At 38.4% G+C, this 24452-nt stretch overlaps 1 protein-coding gene across 2 annotated transcripts in view; it reads left to right on the top strand.

The window, feature by feature from the left end:
* The window catches only part of kif15 (kinesin family member 15), a 58005-nt gene that overhangs the window by 22376 nt on the left and 11177 nt on the right, over window positions 1–24452 (top strand). For both annotated transcript variants that reach the window (XR_016150789.1, XM_039656700.2), the window contains exons 14-29: window positions 2089–2275; window positions 3995–4136; window positions 4234–4375; window positions 4454–4636; window positions 6402–6530; window positions 6610–6715; window positions 7882–8047; window positions 12086–12236; window positions 14781–14866; window positions 16314–16392; window positions 16502–16588; window positions 18661–18765; window positions 18849–18971; window positions 19042–19188; window positions 22454–22546; window positions 22641–22805. Coding sequence is in view for 1 of the 2 variants with exons in the window: in XM_039656700.2 (XP_039512634.2) it covers window positions 2089–2275; window positions 3995–4136; window positions 4234–4375; window positions 4454–4636; window positions 6402–6530; window positions 6610–6715; window positions 7882–8047; window positions 12086–12236; window positions 14781–14866; window positions 16314–16392; window positions 16502–16588; window positions 18661–18765; window positions 18849–18971; window positions 19042–19188; window positions 22454–22546; window positions 22641–22805 (2091 nt within the window). In the remaining variant the exon portion in view is untranslated. The remainder of the gene's footprint in view (window positions 1–2088; window positions 2276–3994; window positions 4137–4233; window positions 4376–4453; window positions 4637–6401; window positions 6531–6609; window positions 6716–7881; window positions 8048–12085; window positions 12237–14780; window positions 14867–16313; window positions 16393–16501; window positions 16589–18660; window positions 18766–18848; window positions 18972–19041; window positions 19189–22453; window positions 22547–22640; window positions 22806–24452) is intronic.

Here is a 24452-nt window from a genome sequence, read left to right on the forward strand (position 1 = left end):
TTCACTATTGATCCAAGGCAAGGAATAAACTCTATTTCTTCAAATAACCCACTTTCTGAAACTGAGACAGAACCCTTTTAATAGACGAGTATAATAAATCACAACATTGATTAGTGTCATCACATTATACTATACTCCAATCAAAAGTATTTAGAGCTGCAATTAAACATTGTTCTTGGCTCTTTGGAATAAACGTTTGTTTTACATTAATGTTTTTACTGACACTTCTCAATCGTTTTTTTAGTCGGCTTTCTAGAAAAGAATATGACATTGTGGTCAGACAAGCCAGTCAAGAAATTGTACGTTTTTATTATTCTATCTGGTGTGTTAGAGAACACCAGGTATATCAAAGTTTTGGAACGATTTGTTATTAGTGGGATCACTGATCATTTGTGTTAATCCAAAATTATCTGTAATTTCTTTCAGTTTCTTTCTGTCCCTTTTGTTGTCCCAATTTACATGTAAGTCTCCCATTAGAAAAACCTCATTATTAAAGTGGGTTGTAGCCCTGTAATGATACCACTGCTTGTGGGGAAGAGAGTTTTAGCAGTGATGGTATTAGCCCAGGTAGCTTCTGTAACCCAGGTAGCAGAGGTTGAATTTGCCAAGGGAACTGCTGTAACCCAGGTAGCTTGTGTGGTATTAGCCCAGGTAGCTTCTGCAACCCAGGTAGAAGAGAAGGTATTAGCCCAGGTAGCTTCTGCAACCCAGCTGTAATGTAATCTAGGTAATCTGTGGTGGTGTTAGCACAAAGAGCTGCTGTAGCCCAGGTAGCAGAGGTGGTGTTAGCCAAGAAAAAAGCTGTAGTTGTGTCACAGGACTTAAAAAAGGACCAGGATTTTGCTCAACATCACCTGCCAGAAGTACGATCAACAAAAGATTCACAACCCCAGGGAATGATCTAGATGCTGTTTGATCAAGTTTACCTGAGGGCAGTCTAGCATGCCTACAATCCAGGATTCTTGCATACAAAAGATGTTGACTCCTCTGCTGGATAGAGAGTTAAGTTATCCATTTTCCTTGGACATGTTAAACTTAAGAGGAGGTTAAAGGACAGGAGAAGACCAGACAAACATGGCAAAATCCAAGGGTTTTTGATGTACTTTTGTGGCAAACAAACAGGACCTGCCAAACCATGTGGTTGCACCCTGGCGGCCATCTTGTTTCCTATCCTATATTCCCTTGTGTTGTTTGGGTCAACAGTGATAGCGTGGATCAGCATGTGTTTGATCCAACAGACAAAGTGGAGTGGAAAAATTAAATGAACAGAGCAGAACATAAATGGCTTCAGATTTCAATATTTACGCATGTGCTGATATTCAATATCTACACAAATTTCTGGATCAAATCCGATTAAGATTAGATTGTGAAACAAATGTGAAACATTTTTTTTTTTTTGTTGTTGTTGTTTTTTAACTCTTATTTTATATTAACACTGCATATTAAGTCAGTAGACATAAACAATTGGCTAAAAAGCAGGCCTGTAAGAATTGTAAATTAATGGTTTCAACTACTATGTTCCATCTGTAATTCGTTAAATGAACTGGTGTTTAACAACTTTAATGCCTTTCAGTTTTAGTGTTGATCTGCTAATACATTCCTAGTTGTAGTGTGTGGGTGGTGATGGTGCAGTGGATAAGACACATGCCTTTGGTGTGAGAGACCCAGGTTCGAATCCACTTGAGACACCAATGTGTCCCTAAGCAAGACACTTAAAGCCACACTATGCAGGATTTCCGTTTTTGTCAAACTGTGACCCCTAGAGGCGCTGTGGAGTACTTGTACTGTCGTAAATAGCACTCACGCAGAGATGCACTCACGGCCTGATCTCCTCCCCCTGTATACCGGTTTAATTAGTCATATAACCATTGCAATAACTCCGAAGCTATTCAGTTAAGGTAATAAAACTGCATAGTGCTGCTTTAACCCCTAGTTGCTTCAGAGCTGTGCGACTTTTGACATATATAGCAATTGTAAGTCGCTTTGAATAAAAGCGTCAGCTAAATGAATAAATGTAAATGTACGTGCTATTATACAATGTACAGCTATGCAAACATTTTCTAAAAAAAATATGTATCTTTTTGTCAGGTGGAACACAACCCACGGATGATGCGGTATGTGGCGGAGAACTGCGCCCTACGTGAGGAGAATCGAGCCCTGCGCGCTCTGGATTCTGTCAAATCTGCTGTTGAGGCCAAGGCTCAGTCGTTAACTGAGCTGGAGAAAAACTTCCTAGAGCTGCTGGAGGCTCAGAGACCAGAGGAAGCCACAGGAGGTGAAGAACTCAAACCACAGTCATTGTGCAGATATGTATAAAGTAGGGTTGTCAAAGTTAAACATGCATGATACAATTCAACATTAAAGGGCACCTATTATGCACCTTTTTACAAGATGTAATATTGGTCTCAGGTGTCCCCAGAATGTATTTGTGAAGTTTCAGCTCAAAATACCCCACAGTTAATTTATTATAACCATTTGAAAATGTCATTTTGGGCCCCGTTTAAAAATGAGCTGTTTCGTGTGTATACCACCTTAAATGCAAATGAGCTGCATATCCCTGCCCTGCCTTTGGATGAGGGCGTAACTTGATACCTATGTCAGTCGGTACTAAGAGAGTGAGAGAAACCGCTGTTTTGAATGTCATTCAGCGTACGCTTGAATCGGAATATTTAAATAGTACGAAGAGACTCCGGCAGAATAAACACAAATGAGAATGGACCAGTACGTCTCGGTACCATGGTTATTTGATACATTTATGTACTTATAGAGTTGTAATCGCGTCCCATTTGCAATTGTGGATGTGGAACACACACAGACACACACAAACACTAACGCTGGCGCAATTTTTTGAAACTACATACACATTCTGTGATAAAGTTTGCTACGTACAGGTGCTTCTGTGGCAAATGTGAGAAGATGGCTAACTTATAGAACAAGAACATATATGCAGTTTTTAATACAATATCTTTAAATATATATATATATTTATAAACGTGTGGTTACACACTATACAAACAAGGTTTAAATCATATAGCCTACACAGACACCCTACGACGACAACAACTTTAGACGCATTTGTTGTTGAATTGGCTGACATTGACTGAAAAGACTAACTGTTATTTGCTCAAATCATAAAATAGACTTACTGTTACTGGAGGTGACGGTGGATCGCAAACAGTAGACGACGATCTACACTTGAGGATTAACTTTTAAGCTACAACAACAGGATTTACCCACGCTGAATCTTAGAACAGCTCGTTCTGAGGCAGTGCATATGATTTATTGAGATTGTAAAAAAAAACAATGAGTGGATTTGTATCATTCTAGGGTGGTTTTGCTCACACACTGCCAACACACATTTATGTTCAAACACCATGTAAAAGTGAATTTTCCATATTAGGTGCCCTTTAAGAACTTTGTAGCTTAAGCCACTTCTCTCTGGCCCTGTTCACACCTGGGATTAAGATGCATATTGGTCGATCGGATCACAAGTGGACGAAAACTAAATTAAGGTGTAAACAGGGTCTAAAACGTTTTTGAGCTTGCCTACTTTCGACCACTTCCAGAGGTAGTTGAAAACATTCACGATCATGTGGTCAAATGCATTCAAACGGTCACAAAAGACGTTCCACACCTAATGCAAAAAACATTAAAGAGCTCTTGCCAGATGAGATTTAAACTGTGTCAGCTTAAGACGCAAGTTTGGTTTGAAGTCGAAAAATGTACCAAGCACAATGTTCTCTCACCATTCCTGATTTCCAACACACACTTTGGAAGATGGATTTATCATGTACATTATGATGTCATTATATCAGTTTTGTATGTTTTTAACAAATATACCTTTATTTGTTAAAAATATAATACTTTCGCTTAAAAAAAGAGATGCATTGCAATTAAAAATTTCAATTAATAGTTTTACAGTAAAGTCAACAAGCACTTTAAATGCGAAGCACAAGCAGATCAATTAGACTAATGTTACTGCCTTTATTATTAGCTCCTCCCATGTACTCCACCCCTGTCACCATGGAGAAGCTGTCATCAGTTTCCATGGAGAGAATGAAGGTTCAGCTGCTGCAGAAACAGTCAGAGCTCACAGCAACAATTCAAGCTTTTGAGGAATTTAAGGAGGTCAACAAGTATGTCACATTTATTTCTCTTCTCAAATGCTTGCAGAGGCCTTGGTGGCTGTCAATTGAATCATTCTGACCTGTATGTCAACATTATACTCTTCAGAAAACAGATAACTGAGCTGGAATCTGAGAAACGCTATCTGGAGAAGTCCAACAAACACCTTGAGAATATCCTCGAGGCCACGAAAGCCTACAGCAAACAGGAAGTGTCTCAACTCAACAAGATTCATGCCGAGACCATTAAAGTAGGGAGACTTTAAGTCGATCTGTTTTGAAATGATTTCAAATTGAAATGTCGCATAATGACTGCTGCTGTTCCTCAGATCTTGACTACGCCCACAAAAGGCTATAACTTGCGAAATCGACTGGTGCCGTTGTCTAGCCCAGAGCATCTGAATGGACAGGCCAAGGATGTGGACGTTGATGATATCCAGAGTGAACCGCCGCCTCCTGAGATGAATGAGCTTGCCTGTGAAGCGCTCACTGAAGAGCTCAAGCAAATGCAGGTGCTCACAAAGAACCATACTTTTTAATCTGTTTTAAGGGTTCTTTTTCAATTTCAATTTCCCCCGACTGAAGATTGTTCTAGTCGATTAGTCATTCATTTAAGCCATCAGTCTACTAATCACGATTGCAAAATGAACCTTTGGTCTAATTACACATTGTTACCTATTCAACCGTTATCTGAGATTTGTTTTCATGATTGCCGAATGTAAATAGTTTTATCTCTAAAAACAGTTTAGCCTATAACGCTAGTATAATGCTAGTATATAGAGCATAGAGTAATGACAAATAAAAATCGCTTGTTATTACCACTAACAAGGCTCAAAATAGCCCCACACCAACACGACAGGATAATAAGGGTCCCTACATACAAACCGAAGCATTGAGAACTTTGTCAGTGTCCATACAGTTTAATAAGAAGATATTTTATACACACAGTCAACTTCGCGAATACAGGAAGAAGCCATCTTTGAAAAATAGTCTCTACCAGTCGATCTACGAACGCCGATCCAAGTGCGCTGAACTGTGCAGAATCTCATATGGTCCATTGTTTCCGGAAGAAACACAAACACGAATTGTTTTCTTCTCTTCAATATGTACATGTAGCCTACTGTTCGCGCTCACCTTATCACCTTATTCACATCTTACCAGCGCACATGGATCGGCGTTCGTAGATCGACTGTAGATCGAGGTTCATTTTGCGCCGGAGTTGTCCTTTAACTTAATTCACCCAAACATTTAAATTGTCATCATTTACACCCCCTCAAGTGGTTCCAGACCTGTATGAATTTATTTCTTCTGCTGAATGCAAAGTAAGCTTTTTGAAGAATATGGGTAATCAAACAGTTGATGTGCATGGGAAAAAATACTATGGAAGACAAAGGGGTCCATTAACTGTCTGGTTACCGAAATTCTTCAAAATATCTTCCTTTGTGTTCAACAGAAGAAATACATTCATACATGTTTGGAACAACTTGAGGGTGAATAAATGACCACAGAATTTTCATTTTTGGGTGAACTATGCCTTTGATTACTTAACCGCTTACCTGTCACCTGCCCTTATACGGGCAACCTAAATTTACTTCACTATATTACTATTAAATCCTAATCTAGGTTCTTTGATAGGTTTAATACATATATATATAGCCTATTCTGCACTCAAGTGCATGCATAAAGTTTTCTGTAAAATACCGTAAAAAGTCATCATTATGTATTAGTCTGAAAAAAAAAATTGCAAGGAGACATTTTAATTCTTTATGAATAAACTAGGGTTTTCTGAATCAGTGTAGATGCTTCCACACATTTAGACGTTAGAGCGAGCAGCCATGTAAAGCTGCTACTTTCATGTTTCAAATAAGAAGTCATATTTGAAGTTTTATGTATGGTAGGCGAACGTTTGGATTCTTTCCCCGACACACTGTAATTACCACAAGGAACCGCCGTTAACGATCTGTCCCTCACGGACTAGGCCACCTCCAGTGCAGTTTTTTTTCTGCGACTAACAGACTACTAACATTTTGGTCGACTAAGCCTCTTATCGATTTTTTTAGTCGACCATTATGGGGCAGCCCTACAGCTTACCATCAAATTACTGTACCATAGCTTTTTTTGCATTCTTACTGTATGGAAATCTTCAGTGCATGTTCTAGAAAAAAATCATAATGTTGCATGAAATTTTGATCATTTGATTTGATTACTGAAATGAATATTACAGTTTACAGTAGATTGTGGGAATCTGTTTAAACTTTCTTAGTGGTTTGGTTTCAGGAACATGCCCTTGGTGTTCAGGGCCAGTTAGACGAAGAGGAAGCCAAGAACAGGAAACTGCTGCTCCAAATCAGCAAGCTGGAAGAACAGGTCACCAAAGCCACTGAGAAGTCCAGTCGCACAGAGGAGGTGTGTTTGTAATAGTGTTCAGTTTTTCTGGTGTTCTGTTTCCTTTGCAAATGGGTTTGATGATGCTCTCTAACCGTAGCTGTTCAGTGCTGAGAGACACTCCCTGCTGGAAAAAGAGGATCGTCTACAGGAGAAAATCAGTATCCTTGATCGGCAGCTGGAAGATGAGAAGAGAGGGGTGGAAGGTGAGTGGTTCAGATGCTTAAAGGATTAGTTCACTTTTGAAAAAACTTTTACTGATAATTTACTCACCCCCATGTCATCCAAGATGTCCATGTCTTTCTTTCCTCAGTCGAAAAGAAATTTAGGTTTTTGATGAAAACATTCCAGGATTTTTCTCCATATAATGGACTTCAATGGGAACCGGATGGTTCAAGTATCAAAAGACAGTTATAACAGTTTCAGATGCAGCTTCAAATGTCTTTAAACGACACCAGACGATGAATAAGGGTCTTATCATGCGAAACGATCGGTTATTTCAAAACTTATTCCAAAAATGTAACTTTTCTAAGGACAAATGCTAGCCTTTCTCCATTCTGTGAGGCGCGTTTGCAACGTCACGTATTACGTAATTACGTTCAAAAGGTCACGGGCGACGTAGCCGAAAGTACAGAGTCAGTGTTTACAAGTTGAACGCATAGGTTGAACATGCAAACTAACTCAAACACCGTTTACAAAAAAAGGAATTAAAAGGAAAAACAACGATGTCGGACGATTTTGATTCTGTACTTCCGGCTACGTCGCCCGTGACCTTTTGAACGTAATTACGTATTACGTGACGTTACAAACGCGCCTCACAGAATATAGCAAGGCTAGCATTTGTCCTTAGAAAAGTTACATTTTTGGAATAAGTTTTGAAATAACCGATCGTTTCGCATGATAAGACCCTTATTCATTGTCTGATATCGTTTAAAGACATTTGAAGCTGCATCTGAAACTGTTATTAACTGTCTTTTGATACTTGAACCATCCGGTTCCCATTGAAGTCCATTATATGGAGAAAAATCCTGGAATGTTTTCATCAAAAACCTTAATTTCTTTTCGACTGAGGAAAGAATGACATGGACATCTTGGATGACATGTGGGTGAGTAAATTATCAGCAAAAGTTTTTTCAAAAGTGAACTAATCCTTTAACTCCTTGTCACATGGGTTCCCAAACTTTTTTAATGCTGGACCCACCTTGAAGAAATAATGACTTGAAACTTGCAGCTCAGTAAGTGAGTAATAAAATGTTGAATTAGTAGCCAATACGATGGATTCTGTGAGTTTGTAAACCTCTTTTAGGCTCCTTAAATGAACCAAGTGTACAAAATGATGAATCAGTCTGTGATTGCTGTGACCTCTCTGCAGTGCTTCGGGTGGAGGTGCGAGATCTGCGAGTTGTCCTTCAGTCCTCTGATAAAGAGCTGGAGACCACGCGGGCAGAACTGCTGCAGCAGAAAGCAGAACACGAGAGAGAGACGACACAACTGTCCAACAGCCTGATCAGCACACAGCTGCAGCTGGACACCATCAAGTACAAACACACAGTCACATCAAATACACTGCCAGCCACAAGTTTACTATTTACTATTGTTCTAAAATTTGTAAATGTAATTGAAATCAAGGAATTATGCAGAAAATGAACCAAATCAAAACTATCCAAAAGTAGTCTTAAAAAATCCTGAACTTTATTCTGGAAATATTATTGTTGATTGGTTAATTAATTTGAATGTCCTCAACTGAGCAAGCCAAAGGCAACAGTGGCAAGGAATCGAAAAACTCCATCAAGTGACCCAATGGTGTCCTAAAACTCAGGTGACCCAATGGAGGGGGAAAAAAAAAAAACCTTGGGAGAACCCGGGCTCAGTCGGGGGCCAGTTCTCCTCGGGCGTTTATGAACTAGAGGCCGGATTTACAGTAACTGACTTTAAACACGAACCTGTCATAAACGCTGATGGCGTTCACATGCGCGTTAAGCATATCTGCTCCCTGGTTCAGTTTGCCCAGCACAGCGTCACTCCCAGCGAATCAGAGGAGACTTCTGGACAGTTTGTACAGACGTCTCGACCTGAGCCCGCCCTGGCGGTTTATATTGAACACCACTATTGTGACGTGGTGACCTGCCAGGATTGGTTGGAAGGTTTTGAGGGCCAGCAAAAGCGCCACCATTTTTTAGGCAGTTGATATGCAACTGTCTCTCCATGCTCGTCCAAGAGCCGGAGGCCGGCTTGCCTCGCACAGAGCACCCCAATCTGTGTTGGAGGCATCTGTGGTGACCACCATCCATCTTGAGACTATCCCCAAGCTCATCCCTGACTCGAAGAGTCTCTGGTGCAGCCAGAGTCCACCTTGATATGAAGATGCCCCAGGGCTCGCAAAAATTCAAAATTGCTGGTAGCCCTTCGGGCAGGCAAAATCTCTTCAGATTATAGTTGCCTGAAATGAATTTTACAAGCTCAAAAAAAAAGACAATTTTTAATGTAGAAAATTGGTTGGAAGTCAAAAAAATCAATCAAAACCTTTTTCAAAACACAAATATCAACAAGTGCGCAGCTCCATTGTTTACACAATTCTTTTTCTGAGCTTTTTAAATCTTGCCCCTGACAGTAACCCAAAATACAAAAAAAAGACTAAAACTAATAAAAACTAAACTAAAACTTGGCATTTTCAAAAAACAAAAACTAAACTAAACTAGCAAATCTACTTTAAAAACAAAATAAAAATCAAAACTAATGAAAAATGCATAACTAATAATAACCTTGGAACCGGCACATGCGCCTATATGGATTTCATAATCAAACTATTTATTTTGTATAAAAGTAACGTTAGACATATTTTAACCGTCTATTTCTCATGTCTGTGAGTCCAGTATCCTATACACTGAGTTTCAGTTCATTTGTGACACGCTCCAGTTCTTGCAGTTGAAGACGGATAAACTTTCTACTCTCAAGTGTATTCTGTGTGCTTTTAAGTGTCTTCAGATTTATCTTGTTGCCGGTCTTGAATGCTATTATCTTGTCAAATATTGCATCGTGTGCTTCTGGCATAGAGTGTGGTACATAAGTAGGTACACTTTTGATCTTTTCCACATATTTTCTATCTTATCTATATGGGTTGCGCCGCTCGCACACACACACACACACACACACACACACTATAGCCTCACGTGCGACGAGTCACATCTCTCTGGGTAACCGCATAAACTAACGGGCTCTGCATGTGCCACAGCCCTACCGCGACACTTGCATCAACATCGCTTGCTCTTTTAGAAATGTGCCGCTCGCTGGAGAGCGCAGGGAAACAGCGCGACAGCTCACCGCGATGAATACCGCTGGCTGAAGAGAACGCTGGTCTGGTGCATTCTGCTGGCTTGCTCGCTGTTCCGCTGCTGGCTCTGCTTTCTTGGTGATGAAGGTGAAGGCTTCGAGCAGAGTTGTTCTGCAAGCTCTGTAGATCGTTGCTGAAGGAGATGAATCTGAATCTATGGTGAAATGAGCATCTTTTATTGGCAGATGACTCGCCCATTCAGAGTCCTATTCAATCACCTGTTGCTCCAAGTTGCTGAAATCCTGAACATGGGGCTCCCCCGTTATCAGCAGTCACTGCCCGAGCATATGACCGAGGTTTAGCAGAGCTTATGCAAAGCCCAGACAGTGATGACCACATCGTTGATCCTGGTGTACTGCTCCAACCCTGTTACTCTGCTCTCCAGGTACACCAGATGCCGGTCCTTCTCAGCATTCTGGATCTGGAGTGCCTTCACCTCCTCCACCAGGTCCAAGATGCAGTTTGACAGCAGAAATCTCCTCTGTCATAAACTCCAACAACTTCTTAATGTCATCGCCTTCCATGGCTGTCAGTGCCTTTTTTGGTGGCATCGCCACTGTCATAGCGTCAGCCGGAACTGAATGACTCCAATATGAACTGCCATAGGTTCGTGCAGTTACCACTAACCAGCCAATAAGCGCGCGAGTAGCATCTGCACTATTATGGCTAGGGATGCACCGAAATGAAAATTCTTGGCCGAAAACGAAAAAGAGTAAACCAAGGCCGAAAACTGAAACAAATTATGCCAATTATTAGTACCATTGCATTTATGGCTATTACTGTGTACAAACTTTATTCAAAATCAAGGCATTGCATAAATTACTATAACATTTTTCAAAGACTGCATCAATTACAAATTATGCAAATATTTATTTAGAAAAATAAAAAATAAAAAGCCAAGCACGAACTTCTCATCACACCAGCACCCAGTTTGCATGCCTAAATTAGTTGCTTACATTTAAAAAAAAAAAATGAGCATACAGTAGCATAAAAAAGCCTTTTTAATAAAAAAAAGGTCCATGTTTAATACAAATGTAAATGAAACTTAATGAAATATGTTTGGTGAAATTACAAAATATTTAAGAAGAGCGTTCATTTAATTGTATACACACACACGTTCCCATATAATTTTTTTGTAATGTCACAAGTAATAATCTCATGGTTTACTGGGTTTTACTTGATTATTTTTGTATTGGTGGTGGTATACTAAAAAATAAACTTTGTCAGAATCAGAATCAGAGTTTATTCACCCTGAATGTTTGTACATACAAAGAATTTACTTTGGCTGGAAGGTGCAACATATAACATACAGCATATAGGGTACATACTATAATAACACAAAAATGTGTCCACATGGGGTACCTAATAAAGTAATATTGCTATTTTTGCACTTTGTCATATTTGCACTGAGTTCAAACACGTTGTTGTCACGTGTTTCTTTCTTCTCGGCGATTCCTGATGGTTAGAGGACAGTTACTTGAGTCGCCCCCTGTCATTTCAAAGAATAGTACAACGGCGAGCGCATCAAGAATAAACGCCTCGACCGTTTGGAGAGTCTGTGGAGACTCGCGCTGCAGAGGCAGGCAAGAGTATTAACAAGGCTTCTGTCTCCTCGCGGGTACAGATATACTAAAATACGTCCACACCGCAGACATGTTGCTTCAGACAAGCACGTGCAGGTTGCGGTTTCTGTTTGCGTCATCACAACATTTCGGCCGTATTTTTTTAGTCAAGTCAAGTCACATTTATTTATATAGCGCTTTTCACAATACAGATTGTATCAAAGCAGCTTCACAGTGATAACATGAAAGTAGTACAACACAGATCAACAACATTGCTAAACACTAAATAACCCCAACTGAGCAAGCCAAAAGCAAGGCGACAGTGGCAAGTGGCCGTATTTTTTTGGTGATAAAAGCCTTTTGGCCGAAAACCGAAAATGGCCCAAAAGGGGGTGGCCTAATTATGGCTGTGCAGTAGCACTGCGTTTTTATACAAAAATGCTTCAGTATTCTGAGAAATAGGAGTTTTCCCCATAGCGTAAAGGTACGCAACATGACTGACCGTTCGAAAGGGAACATATAGTGTAGATCAGAGGTTTGATTACTTGGGTGTTCGGATTGATGTTTTTTTTTTTCCCCTAACATTTTGTAACCTGTATGTCTCAGACCAATTATACTGGGTATAAATTTTTTTCTTTCTTAGATTACAATGATGCTCAGTATAATCTGTTCGTCTGTTTCAGGTTGGAGTGGGAGCAGGTGTTGGAAAAACAGCGCGTTCTTCAGGACATGTATGACACACTGCAGGCTGAGTTTCAGTTTGAGTTGGATCAGCACAAACAGCAGATGGAGCTCAAGAGCCGAGAGCATTCAGAAATGCAAACCAAGATTAATGTCAGTATTCATTCACACTCACACAGTTTTAGTTTTCACTTAAGGGCTTTTTTTTACATTGTGCTTAACCCTGGGATATTGCCGTTCTAAACATAGCTTTTATGAAACCCTGTACTATAGCAGGGTTAACACCGCTTTTGCACTTTTTTAACTCCACAATGTGTTGTTAGGCTAAGCCTAACAGGCACCAATTGCATTCCTCATATTCGCATACTTTAGACACAGTCACACAATCACTGCTTGTTGAATAAAAAGTAGTTTCAGCGTTTGATGGGGGAAAAAATGTCAAATGGTTATAGCAAATACATCTACTGGAGTTAAGAAATATATTCTTTCTTTTTATAGTCTGAAAAAGTCCATTCAGGTAAAACTTGATATTATTCAGAAATATTTAAAATGAAAATGTGCAGTGTGAGATCCTTTATTTACAGTGTACAGCAGCTATCACACTGTAGCCCACTGAAGCTGAAGTCTGGTCAGTACCTTGATGGATACTGAAACAACCACTGTCCTTTCCATGAGACTTTAAATCGAGGTCCTGACTTTTTGTGGTCATTAAAATCCCAGGAAAAAAGTGTAGGGGTGGAACCCCGGCATCCTGGCCAAATTTGCCCATTAGCCTCCTAATCATTCCCATATAGAAATCGTTGCGGAAAACAGAAAGTATGCTAATCTCAGGTAGGCTACTGTTTATGCACTTTATTTAATGTTAAAAGAGTCTGTGTGAGTTTGCATATTGTTTTAGTCTTTTATAGCCGTTACTGAAAGCAACAATTCCCCTGTTCACCAACAATTCAATCTGAAATATTCAGATCTTCTAAATAAATCAAAGTGAACAAGAACGTTCAAACTGTCAACACATTGTTTACAGACAAGTGTATTCTATGACAACGATTAGTGTTAAAATGGTGTAATATTCATGAATTTGATTATGTACTTATCCATTTAGTTGAGATTGCCGCAAGCTTGCCTAGAGAGCCCACTCACTCACGCTCTTCTGATTGGCTGTGATTTTTAATTGACTACATCATGTCCCATAGTTGCATCGCATCGTGAACACTCAAATTATTTGTCGCTGGAATCTTATCGCATTGCGTCTGGTTAGGACACGGTGTAACATTCGCCTCTGTGCCAAATTATAAAACAAAATAAAAAAATGTACATAGTTAAAGTCATAGTTTGACATAGTTTGTCTCGAACCATGACAAGTGAATGGTTCTTTTTTTATTTATTTATTTTTATTTATTTTATTTTTTTTTTAATGAACCTTTCCACCCCAAGTTTTGGGCGTTCTGGTGCAGTCAGGCTGCTGTCACATCATCCAGGTGGTCCTGCACATTGGTGGTGGTTGAGGAGATTTTTTTTCTCCCCTTCCATATGTAAAGCAGTTTGAGTACCCAGAAAAGCCCTATATAAATGTAACTAATCAATTAGCTAATTACAGTGTGAAATGTCTTCTGAATGCTCAATTTTAACCCAGAATAAATTATGACCAGTCTAAAGTAGTCTTACTCAGGATAATTCAGGATTTACTATTACAAGCCTGTAAAGCACTATACTGTTCACGTTTATTATACAGGTTCACCAGTGTTTCAAACATGCTTGGTTGAATGATTTAACCCTCTGATGGTCTTCCTTTATGAGTCACGTCCTGGGCCTTCCCGGTCAGAAGTGACTGGAGGCCTAAAAATGAAACTTCTTCCATCCCAATAAAACCAATGCAATTTATTTTTGTTCTATAATATTTATTATTTTTAATTTAGTATTTTGAGACAATTTGATTGAATTTATTAATATTTATGCAATATTTATGGTCTATTTTTTCAATGGATATATATATATATATATATATATATATATATATATTTTTTTTTTTTTTTTTTTTTTTTTTTTTTCAAAAATATTAATGCAGTATTTTTGTTTAATATAGAGTCTGGGCCTTCACATCCCTATTGCCAGAAATGTCACCAAGTTTCGTAACATTCAGATGAAGCTGTGATTTTTAAAAAATTCAAAACAGATTTTTTCTAGTCTGAATTTATTGGTGTGTATGTGTATAAAAGTGTGTTTGTATGTGTGTGTGTCTGGGTGGGTGTAAATTTTTTGCACTCTTGATGTTGTAGAGTGTCACTGCTTTACTGCGGTATACTTCTTTTAATAATCGTGGCCGATTTGTAGATTATACAAACAAAAATTCAGAGAATTTTTGTTTTTTTGTAAATTTCCCATTCATTTCCTATGGGTCGGTCATTTCTGACCAAAGACCACGAGTGTGACTATTTTTTTTACGTCACTTAGCATGCTCAGATCATGACCTCAATTTTTTTCTTGTATTCACATACCAAATGCCAAAAAAGTCATTAAGTATCATAACCTTCCGATGAAGCTGTGATTTTTAATAATTCAAAACAGAAAATTATTCGGTCAGAAGTGACCGAGGACCATCAGAGGGTTAAGCTTGGATGTCGGTATTTTGTTTTATTGTGTGGTTGAAGGTCTAGCTATTATCAAAGCATTGACTGTACAGTATGGTTTTGTTTGTAGGAGTTGCTGCATACTCTTCAGGAGGAGAAAGAGCAGAACAATAGCGTGAGATCCCAGCTGACTGCACATCAAGAGAGTGTGTCCAAGTGAGTGAAAGAGACATGAAAACACCTGTCAAAACCCTGCCTTATTATTTGATGTATCTTATTTTAGTGTTAGATATTATAGAGTAAGCGTGTAAATAATGGACTTGTTGATATAACTCTATATAGTTAAAGGATTTGTTCACTTTTGAAAAAACTTTTGCTGATAATTTACTCACCCCCATGTCATCCAAGATGTCCATGTCTTTCTTTCCTCAGTCGAAAAGAAATTTAGGTTTTTGATGAAAACATTCCAGTATTTTTCTCCATGTAATGGACTTCAATGGGAACCGGATGGTTCAGGGTCCAAAAGACAGTTAATATCAGTTTCAGATGCAGCTTCAAATGTCTTTAAACGACACCAGACGATGAATAAGGGTCTTATCATGCGAAACGATCGATTATTTCAAAACTTATTCCAAAAATGTAACTTTTCTAAGGACAAATGCCAGCCTTGCTCTATTCTGTGAGGCGCGTTTGCAACGTCACGTATTACGTAATTACGTTCAAAAGGTCACGGGCGACGTAACCGAAAGTACAGAGTCAGTGTTTACAAGTTGAACGCATAGGTTGAACGTGCAAACTAACTCAAACACCGTTTACAAAAAAAGGAATTAAAAGAAAAAACAACGATGTCGGACGATTTTGATTCTGTACTTCCGGCTACGTCGCCCGTGACCTTTTGAACGTAATTACGTATTACGTGACGTTACAAACGCGCCTCAGAGAATATAGAAAGGCTAGCATTTGTCCTTAGAAAAGTTACATTTTTGGAATAAGTTTTGAAATAACCGATCGTTTCGCATGATAAGACCCTTATTCATCGTCTCTTATAAGGCTCTTATCTCTTATCTTGAACCTTTCAAGTCATGACTCGAAAAAAAATTTGTTTATTTTGATGATCAAGTTTGAACAGGAGAGTCACGAACGCTCATCACAGAACAGAGCAAGGCGAGCATTTGTGCTTATAAAACTTAAACTTTTTTTTTTTTTTAATTTTTAAATGAGTGATCGTTTCGCTTGATAAGACCCTTATTCATCCTCTGGTGTCGTTTAAAGCCCTTTGAACAGTTTGCACTGAAACTCTCATTTGGACCTTATACCGTTTGGTTCCCATTGAAGTCCATTATATGGAGAAAATCCTGGAATGTTTTCATCAAAAACCTTAAATTCTTTTCGACTGAAGAAAGAAAGACGTGGACATCTTGGATGACATGAGGGTGAGTAAATTATCAGCAAAAGTTGTTTGTTTTTTTGTTTGTTTTTTTTTTGTTTTTTTTAAGTGAACTACTCATTTAAAGTTTTGTTGTTTTCCTCCATCTGGACTTGTGTCCATAAGTGTCTAAATACTTTTGGGCGTGTGTTTATGGACAGAGCCATAGAGAAATGAATGCACTTATAATTTGCATTATGTGCACCTATAGAAGTTTTGATGTTGCGTGTTTTTCAGAGAGCTTGTACAGTCTGTAGAAGAGAATTCCTCCCTGAAGAAACGCATCACTGACCTGACAAACAAAAGTCTTCAACAGGTATATGTGTCCTTTTACAATTTTGGTCTTCTGTAATTTGCATGATGATATTCTGATGCTGTATTGCATGACGTCTACATGTCTGTTTGGTTCTGATGTGTCTGTGCAGTGTGATGAGATCAGTGCTCTACAGCAGAGTGTGTGTTCAGCCGACGTAACTATCAACAGCCTCAAGCAGAAGATTGAACAGGACAAAGTGAGAATGCAATACACTGATCACAAAAAGCAGGAATCTTTCACTCACTGTAAAAATGTCTATTAAAAAAAATGTTAGGTAACATAAGTTTATGCATTGGGTATCAAGAACTAATACTTGCCATTACATTTATTTAATGTTAAAGGGATACTGCACTTTTTTTGGGAAATAGGCTCATTTTGCAAATCCTCCAGAGTTAAACAGTCAAGTTTTACCATTTTCGAATCCATGCAGTCGATTTTCTGATATTTACATGAATATCAGTAACCAGACAGTTTCTGGTCCCATTGACTTCCATAGTAGGAAAAAAATATGCTATGGAAGTCAATGAGACCAGAAACTGTCTGGTTACTGATATTCTTTTAAAAATCAAAAAATCGACTGAATGGATTCGAAAACGGTGAAACTCGACTGTTTAACTCTGAGGGAGTTGTAAAATGAGCCTATTTCCAAAAAAAAGTGGAGTATCCTTTTAACATTCAACATGTTAAATGTCAATGCAAATGTGGAATGTGGTATATGTAGAATGAACATTAATGTAACAAGACAAAACACAGTTAAGGTTTCAGTAAAATACTCAAGTTTACACTCTGAGAACAGCTGGAAAAACTGATCTTAAAGTCAGCATGAAACTCAATTTGCAATGGTCTTTTCTTCTCTATTGTGACAGTCATCCAAGTGAAACGGGTTCTCAAACCAGATTTTTTTTTTTTTTTTTCTGGGGGGGGGCTTGTAGTTAACTAGTTAACGTGACTACATTAACTATGTTTTACACCGATAAATAATAATAAAAAAAATTCCATTAAAATAAGAATTGTCAATTTTCTGTTCTCGGTGAACCATAAACACAAGCAACTTATGATTGCAGTCATTATTATATACCACATTGCTGTGCGTGATCATCTTATAGGTTTCTGATATTGATGTTTAAATTGAGCTTAATCTAAATATACGTGTAACTGCAATTATGTTTTTCTTATGTATTCAAGATCTATTTTGAAAACAAGTCAAGATAAGATTTTATCTATAATTCTTTTTGTAACCTATGTTTTAATGAAAAACAAGACTAAAGGCCATTGCACACTGAGCACGAAATATTCGTATGCGTATTTTCGTGTTCGTTAGCTTAAAAATTCGTCACGCATAGAAACCTTGCACACCGAGTCCGTTGCGTATTTCTTAAACCTTTGCGGGGAAAAACGCAAAAATACCAAATGGATTCGTCAAGCAGTGAGGATGATTTTTGCCCTCTCTCTTATTGAAAAGAGAAGAAAGAGAAAATATTACGTCCATCCAATCCTGAAATTGTGCTGAGAGGAAGGAGAGTTCCTTATGAAGGAGTTGCGAATTTATCCTGAGCGATTCAAAATTTACCTCAGAATGTCAGTGGGACAGTTCGATGCTTTGCTAGCGATTCTGGAGCCACATATTAAAAACAAGACCACCAATTTCCGTGAACCAATCGATTCTGAACGGAGACTGGCAGTGTGTCTGAAATGGACCAGGTATGGACACACACACGGACAAACACACACCCGCGCGCGGCCCGTTGGAAGCGCTGGGCAGACAGAACAGCTAGGCTGTTATTGGGTATATTGTGCCCAAATAATACATTAGTTATCGAATAGGCTGCTCAATCACACCTTATTCGATCCTAAATTTCAATCTGATTGAAAGGGGAGGTTTATTAATTTCATAATCCAATATAGAGAAGAGAACATAAACACTTGATCGAATTGAAAACCGAAACTGAAAGCACGGCGCATATGCAATGATTTGAGGACGAGCTCCCCCAGCCCTGAATTGTCAAAAGACCTCTCAAAATGCTGGCTCTGGATGCGAAAAACGCCGAAAATCGAACCCGATCCGATTAATTTAATGACGGACGAAAGTTTCGGAGGCGGTGTGCAAGCGTGACTGACATAACGTGAGGTAGAATTTTTTTTTAACGTGCGAAAATTTCGGATGCGAATTTCGGACTCGGTGTGCAATGGCCTTAAGACTGTCCGAATAACAATAGGATATAGTTTTTCCTCTGCTTTGTTACGACTGGGGTTTCACTATGTGTGTAGGATGTGGTGCTGGAGTTTATGCAGGAGACCAGAGATCTTCGGAGTGAGGTGGCTGAGAGAGATCAGACTGTGTGTTTGCTGCGAGGAGAGATTGCTGACATCAGTGTGAGTTGCCCTATCCTAGGCATCCCACCTGCTCATAATGCTTTAGGTAGGTTGTATTGATATATTAAGTGTTGCACCTGCAGGGGAAGTACAGCACAGTTTGTACTGAGAAAGAGCAGATGAAAGAGAACATCACACAAATGCAGAATGAACTACAGGAGCTGCGAGAAGCTTCAGAGAGGCGTCTTGCTTCTGACCGTGTAGAGGTATGCGTGTAACTGGGTCAAGTTTTAATATTTTGTCACAAGCCGAAACTGAAGTATGTGTGCGTCACAGTTGGAGCTTCTGCAGGAAGATATGTCCTATGCTACTGATGAGATGGAGAGACTCAGTAAAGTGGTGGAGGAACAAGCTGCTTTATTGGAGAAGTCTAGGACTCTGAACACAGAGAAAGAGAACAAAATAAACACCCTAGAGGAACAGGTACTGCCCTTTCTACCTCAATTCATGCAGTTTTTAAATCAAATAGGAGTTTATGTAGAGTTAGTCCACCTGTCATTCAGTCATTATCAATGGCTCTCTGCAATACTTGATTCTTATTGTACAGTCATGGTATTTTGCAGTCAAATATTTTTGAATAATGAACTCAAAACCAAGGGTGTGTTGTAAACGGGGGTGGTGATGGCGAAGTGGATAAGACACATGCCTTTGGTGTGAGAGACCCAGGTTCGAATCCACTGTGAGACACCAATGTCTCCCTGAGCAAGACACTTAACCCCTAGTTGCTCTAGAGGCGTGCGACCTCTGACATATATAGCAATTGTAAGTCGTTTTGGATAAAAGTTGAGGTGGGGGGAAAAAAAATCGATTCTTCGATGCATACGTGGTCGATCCTGAATTGAATTACAAATGTCCAAAAACCGATTTTCAAAAAAAAAAAAAAAAATTTAATATATATATTTATAATAACGTAATATTGCCGGAGCGCGGAAGTGCAGTGGCCGTACTGTCTGTGGCCTCCACATAACAGACGCGATGGCGCACGAGATCCATAATCCCTCCTTGTTAGGTTAAAAGCTGACGTGTGGAAATATTTTGGCTTCTGAAGTTGAAGCGGGAGAGGAGCTGGACAAGAGCCACACTAGTTAAGCTTTGTAGGAAAAAAAACTAACGAGGGAAACACGACAAATATGAGAAGCCATATGACACGTTTCCAGCCCAGAAGAGGAAAAACACTCGGCTGTACCGGTCGTTATAATATTAATTTACTACAAGTATGCTCTTAGTTCAGGCGCACATTTATTTTCCTGTTGGTTCTTTGGAATGTTAATAAAATATTTTGTACGTTGATTTTTTTTATGGCTCATTACTTTATAAATACTTTGCTTTAAAAGTACAGTCACACACACAAAAGATTCAGATAATCGATTTGTAACATTATAAATGTCTTCACAGTAACTTAATTTATCCTTGATGAATAAAAGTATAGATTTCTTTTTTCTTTTTTTTCTTTTTGCCCAAAAAAAAAATTCTTACCAACTCCAAACTTTTGAATGGTGTTGTTTAATGTTACAAAAGCTTTCTATTTCAGATAAATGATGTTCTTTTGAATTTCTGGGTGATTATCTGAATTGGGTGCCCTTCAAGTCCCCCAAACTTGCTTCAAAGATTTTCAATTGAAGGAAATTACAAAAAGCTGTCAATTAATACAACCAGGTTCCTTTGCATTATAATGCAACACAATTGCTTTTGAAAAAAAATAATAATTTAAAGATAATGGGTTGCCTAAGTAGTAGACAACAAGCATGTTTGCATGTCCTCACTAACCATCATTACATTTTCATTGAATATCAAACAAATAAAAAGTGTAATTAATACCGAAATGTTGCTGCTGTGTATTTTCGTTTACTGTTGTGAAAAGGAAAATCAATAATCGTTAATAATCGAAAATCGACTGTAATCGAATCAGAACTTCAATAATCGTAATCGAATCGGGAAATCAGACAGATTAACCACCCCTAGATAAAAGCGTTGGTTAAATGAATAAATGTATGTGTAAACCAAAAATGGGTCTCGGAAATTGTTCTGATGTGTCTTAGACGTCAGGCAAACAATGTGAAATCAAATGATTAAAATGCAATATATATATATATATATATATATTGAAGTATAGGTTAACAGTAGGGGTGGCACGGTACATGAAAAAACACCCGAACCGTTCGGTTCGCTTGTCTCGGTTCGGAGCGCGTGTGCGTCTCACGGTTCGACGCATGCGCAATGTAACCTCGTGCCCGTTTGTGACGTGTGTTTTCTTTTCGCGCGACATAAACTTGTTCGACTTGGACCGGCGCTGCACAGAGCGATCGGTGAATAACATCAATCTAGCGCGAGTCGGCTCCGTATGCATTCATCACTTTCGCGGTATTTGATGTCATTACCGATCGCTCTGTGCAGCGCCGGTTCAAGTTAGTAAACAAGCCAGTAAAAGTGGAGTATGGAGCGCTGCAGGTCACGGCACGCGGAGAAATGGCAAGTGGGAGAGATGAGGGAGTTGGAGGATGCGCCAGCGTTGTATAAGTCTATGGTATAAGTCCGGTGTGTGGGAACATTTTGGATTTCATGTTATGATATTTTAATTTAACTACAGTGGCACTTTATGTATAGATAAGAGCGCTTCAGTCATACGTTTCCACACCCTGCACTTTAATTTTAAGTGGAAAACAGTACCCTCACATTTTGGGAATAGAAGCATTGTTGATACTGTTTTTGTGTTGAGGTTAAACTTAAATTGACTTTATGTTTATGGCCTTTGCTATTGCTATAGCTTAATTATCTATAGGCAATGAGGTTTCATGTATATTGACATTTAAAAGACAGTGTTTTAAGAGTTCCTCTCTTTTTCTTTTAAAAGATAGAATTTTGGTAAGAGCTACAAAAGTTAGCAGTTGATACATGAAAGTTAATTTCTTTGTGTAAATAAGATTTATGTGATAAAAATGCACAAGTTCTTGTAGAGATAGTGATACACATTCTCCTTTTTTTTTGCCAAATAAACAAAAAGCATGTCAATTTCTTCTCTCTTGCTGTATCTAAATCTCACCTAGCTTTCCTCTGAGATAGTCCCAAAATGTGCTTAAAGTCAAAGAGTCAAATTCAGTTTGTGCATGATTGCATGAATATAATATATTTTTTTTAATACTGTATCCTAAAGTGTGGATAATTAAGCTATATATCACATGCTGAAGTACATTTCTGGAGTGTTAAAGATTAAAAGAAAAAAATAACAAGAACCGTACAGAACTGAAAACCGCGACCCTAAAACCGTGATACAAACCGAACCGTGGGTTTTGTGAACCGTGCCACCCCTAGTTAACAGTATTCATCAACTTTCAAAATGGTGGAGAGAAAATGCTTCTTGAACTCGGACCACCTCCTACAGGTAGTCTTGGGTTCGATACCATGATGCGCTCATTACAGCTTGTACATTACCAATTTGTCATGCAAACCGTGCCCTGTTTCGAGCTGCCAGTTTGAAAGCACCCGGTAACAATTTAGTTTAGAGTTTATTAGTACTGTAAAGCACTACCTTACAACTATTAAAAAGCAGTAAAAGTTTTTTGCGGGAAAGTCATAGTTAATAGTGAGAATTGGGACATAATCTGTAGTGTGACCAAGCTCTACTGTGACAAATGTCCACAGTATGCATGAAAACTTAACAGAATGATCTCTGGTGCGCACACGTTCACAGGTGAAACAGCTGAATGATCAGATTGACCTTCTGAGAGTGAGAGAGTCTGTCAATCAACCTCCAGCTGCTGCCACACCCAAAGGAAAAATGCAGGTGTGTGTGTAAGAGAGAGAGTGCTTGCTCTTGGTTGTGATGAAAGAGTCAATTAAAGAAAAAAGCCTTTATCATACATTGTCTGTTTTTCCAGACACCCCAAACCCCCGGTGGCTTTAGCGCGAGTCTGTCTCAGGTGCTGGAGTGTCAGGAGAGAGAGCTGGAGAGTCGACGCTCTTCAATGATCACTATGGAGGTTCTGCTGAAGGAACTCAACGCAGAGCGCACAGCCAAGAACCAAGAGATCGTCAGACTAAAGGTTAAGGTCATGCACACGCACAGTCTATTGCATTTGAATATTCAGGCTCATAAAAATCGAATATTCGTTTCTTTAAATGACGTTTAACGAAAAAGACTTTTTTTTTTTTTTTTTTTTTTTTTGCGTTTTTGTCACCATCTCTGAACAAGCTTACAATCAGCCAATATACACAACAAGCTTATAGTGTTAATTTTACCAGCCATTTTTAAATTTAGTTTCAGTTTTAGTCCAGTTTCAGCATCGCTTGTTAGTTTTTATCACATTTAGTCGACATCATCAGATTTTTATTTAGTCTAGTTTTAGTCGACTATAAGTCGAGCATTTTAGTCTTTATTTTAGTCCAAGAAAACATAATTTTATTCGTTAAGTTTTAGTCAAAAAAAAAACTGTCAACATTTTAGTCTAGTTTTAGTCAGGACATTATTTTAACCTTTTACTTTTTTGTCAGCAGATAATATTTAACATTTCCTAAAATTATTTCACATTTCAACATTTTCTCTCATCTTTTTGATAAAAAAACACAATTTTAAGGAACACATGCAGACATGGAAGATGTTCTGACAATATTTGCATATTTATTTTGAACATTGTTAAGGTTCAAAGACACAAACACAAATGCTTGCATTAAAACAAATAAAATACACCTGACAAAGGAAACAAATAAATAAAATAAAGTGTATTATGAACTTAACACAAGTGCTGGCTGTTTAAAGCTAGTTCACATAGAATAATAAAATAAATAGATTTGAGGTCAATGTTGTGAAAAAAAAAAAAAAACTCCAACTGATAGCACTACAACAAAAGTGCTTTCCTGCCAGCTAGTTCACATGGTATATAAAGGTACAGTATTTAAGGTGAAACAAGGCATAGATTGCTAGAACGTATGAAATCTTTTTAAAGCGTCTGTCTGCTTTAATCAAATTTAACTGAAACTATAGTTGCCCGGCCAGTATAACATATCTAAGTTAGCATAAATTTAACTTCACATACAATTCTATCAACAAGTGGCTACGGTCGCTACGTGCTAAGAAGCTAACGTAACATAGCCAGCCTGGATACTAAATGCTATGAAAGTTATGCTATGAAAGTTAGCCATCATTAGTTAGTTTATCATTGTAACAAAATGTGTCCATATATCACGTCTCTTCTTTCTCCCGAGCCCCGTGCAAAGCATGTTTTACTTTTAACCTGTCGCCGCCGCCTCACCGTGAATCCAGCTCCTGTCTGCTCCATGTGTGTTGTGTAGGCTACTCTGACTGTGCCCGCCCGCTCCAGGTTTGAAAGTGGGTGTGTGTGGCGGAAGAACTGACGAGGAGGAGGCGGAGGAGGAGACAGGATTTGACAAAACCATATCATATAATAATATGTAATTTTCGTCTCGTCTTTGTTCGTGAACTAAAATGTCCATAGATTTTAGCCCAGTCTTTATTTACCGAACTGCATTTTCGTCTCGTCTTTATTAGTCTACGAAAATTATTTCTGATTTAGTCCCAGTTATTGTTTCTTAGTGGGGATTTTAGTCTCGTCTCGTCTAGTTTTCGTTCGGTGAAAAATGTGCGTTGACGAAAATATTTTCGTTTAGTTTTCGTTAACGAAATTAACACTACAAGCTTACAATATATATTAAAGGTTTTTTTTTAGTTGAAA

Source organism: Pimephales promelas, chromosome 25, assembly GCF_988280905.1.
Source record: "Pimephales promelas chromosome 25, fPimPro1.hap1.1, whole genome shotgun sequence".
Classification (NCBI taxonomy): domain Eukaryota; kingdom Metazoa; phylum Chordata; class Actinopteri; order Cypriniformes; family Leuciscidae; genus Pimephales; species Pimephales promelas.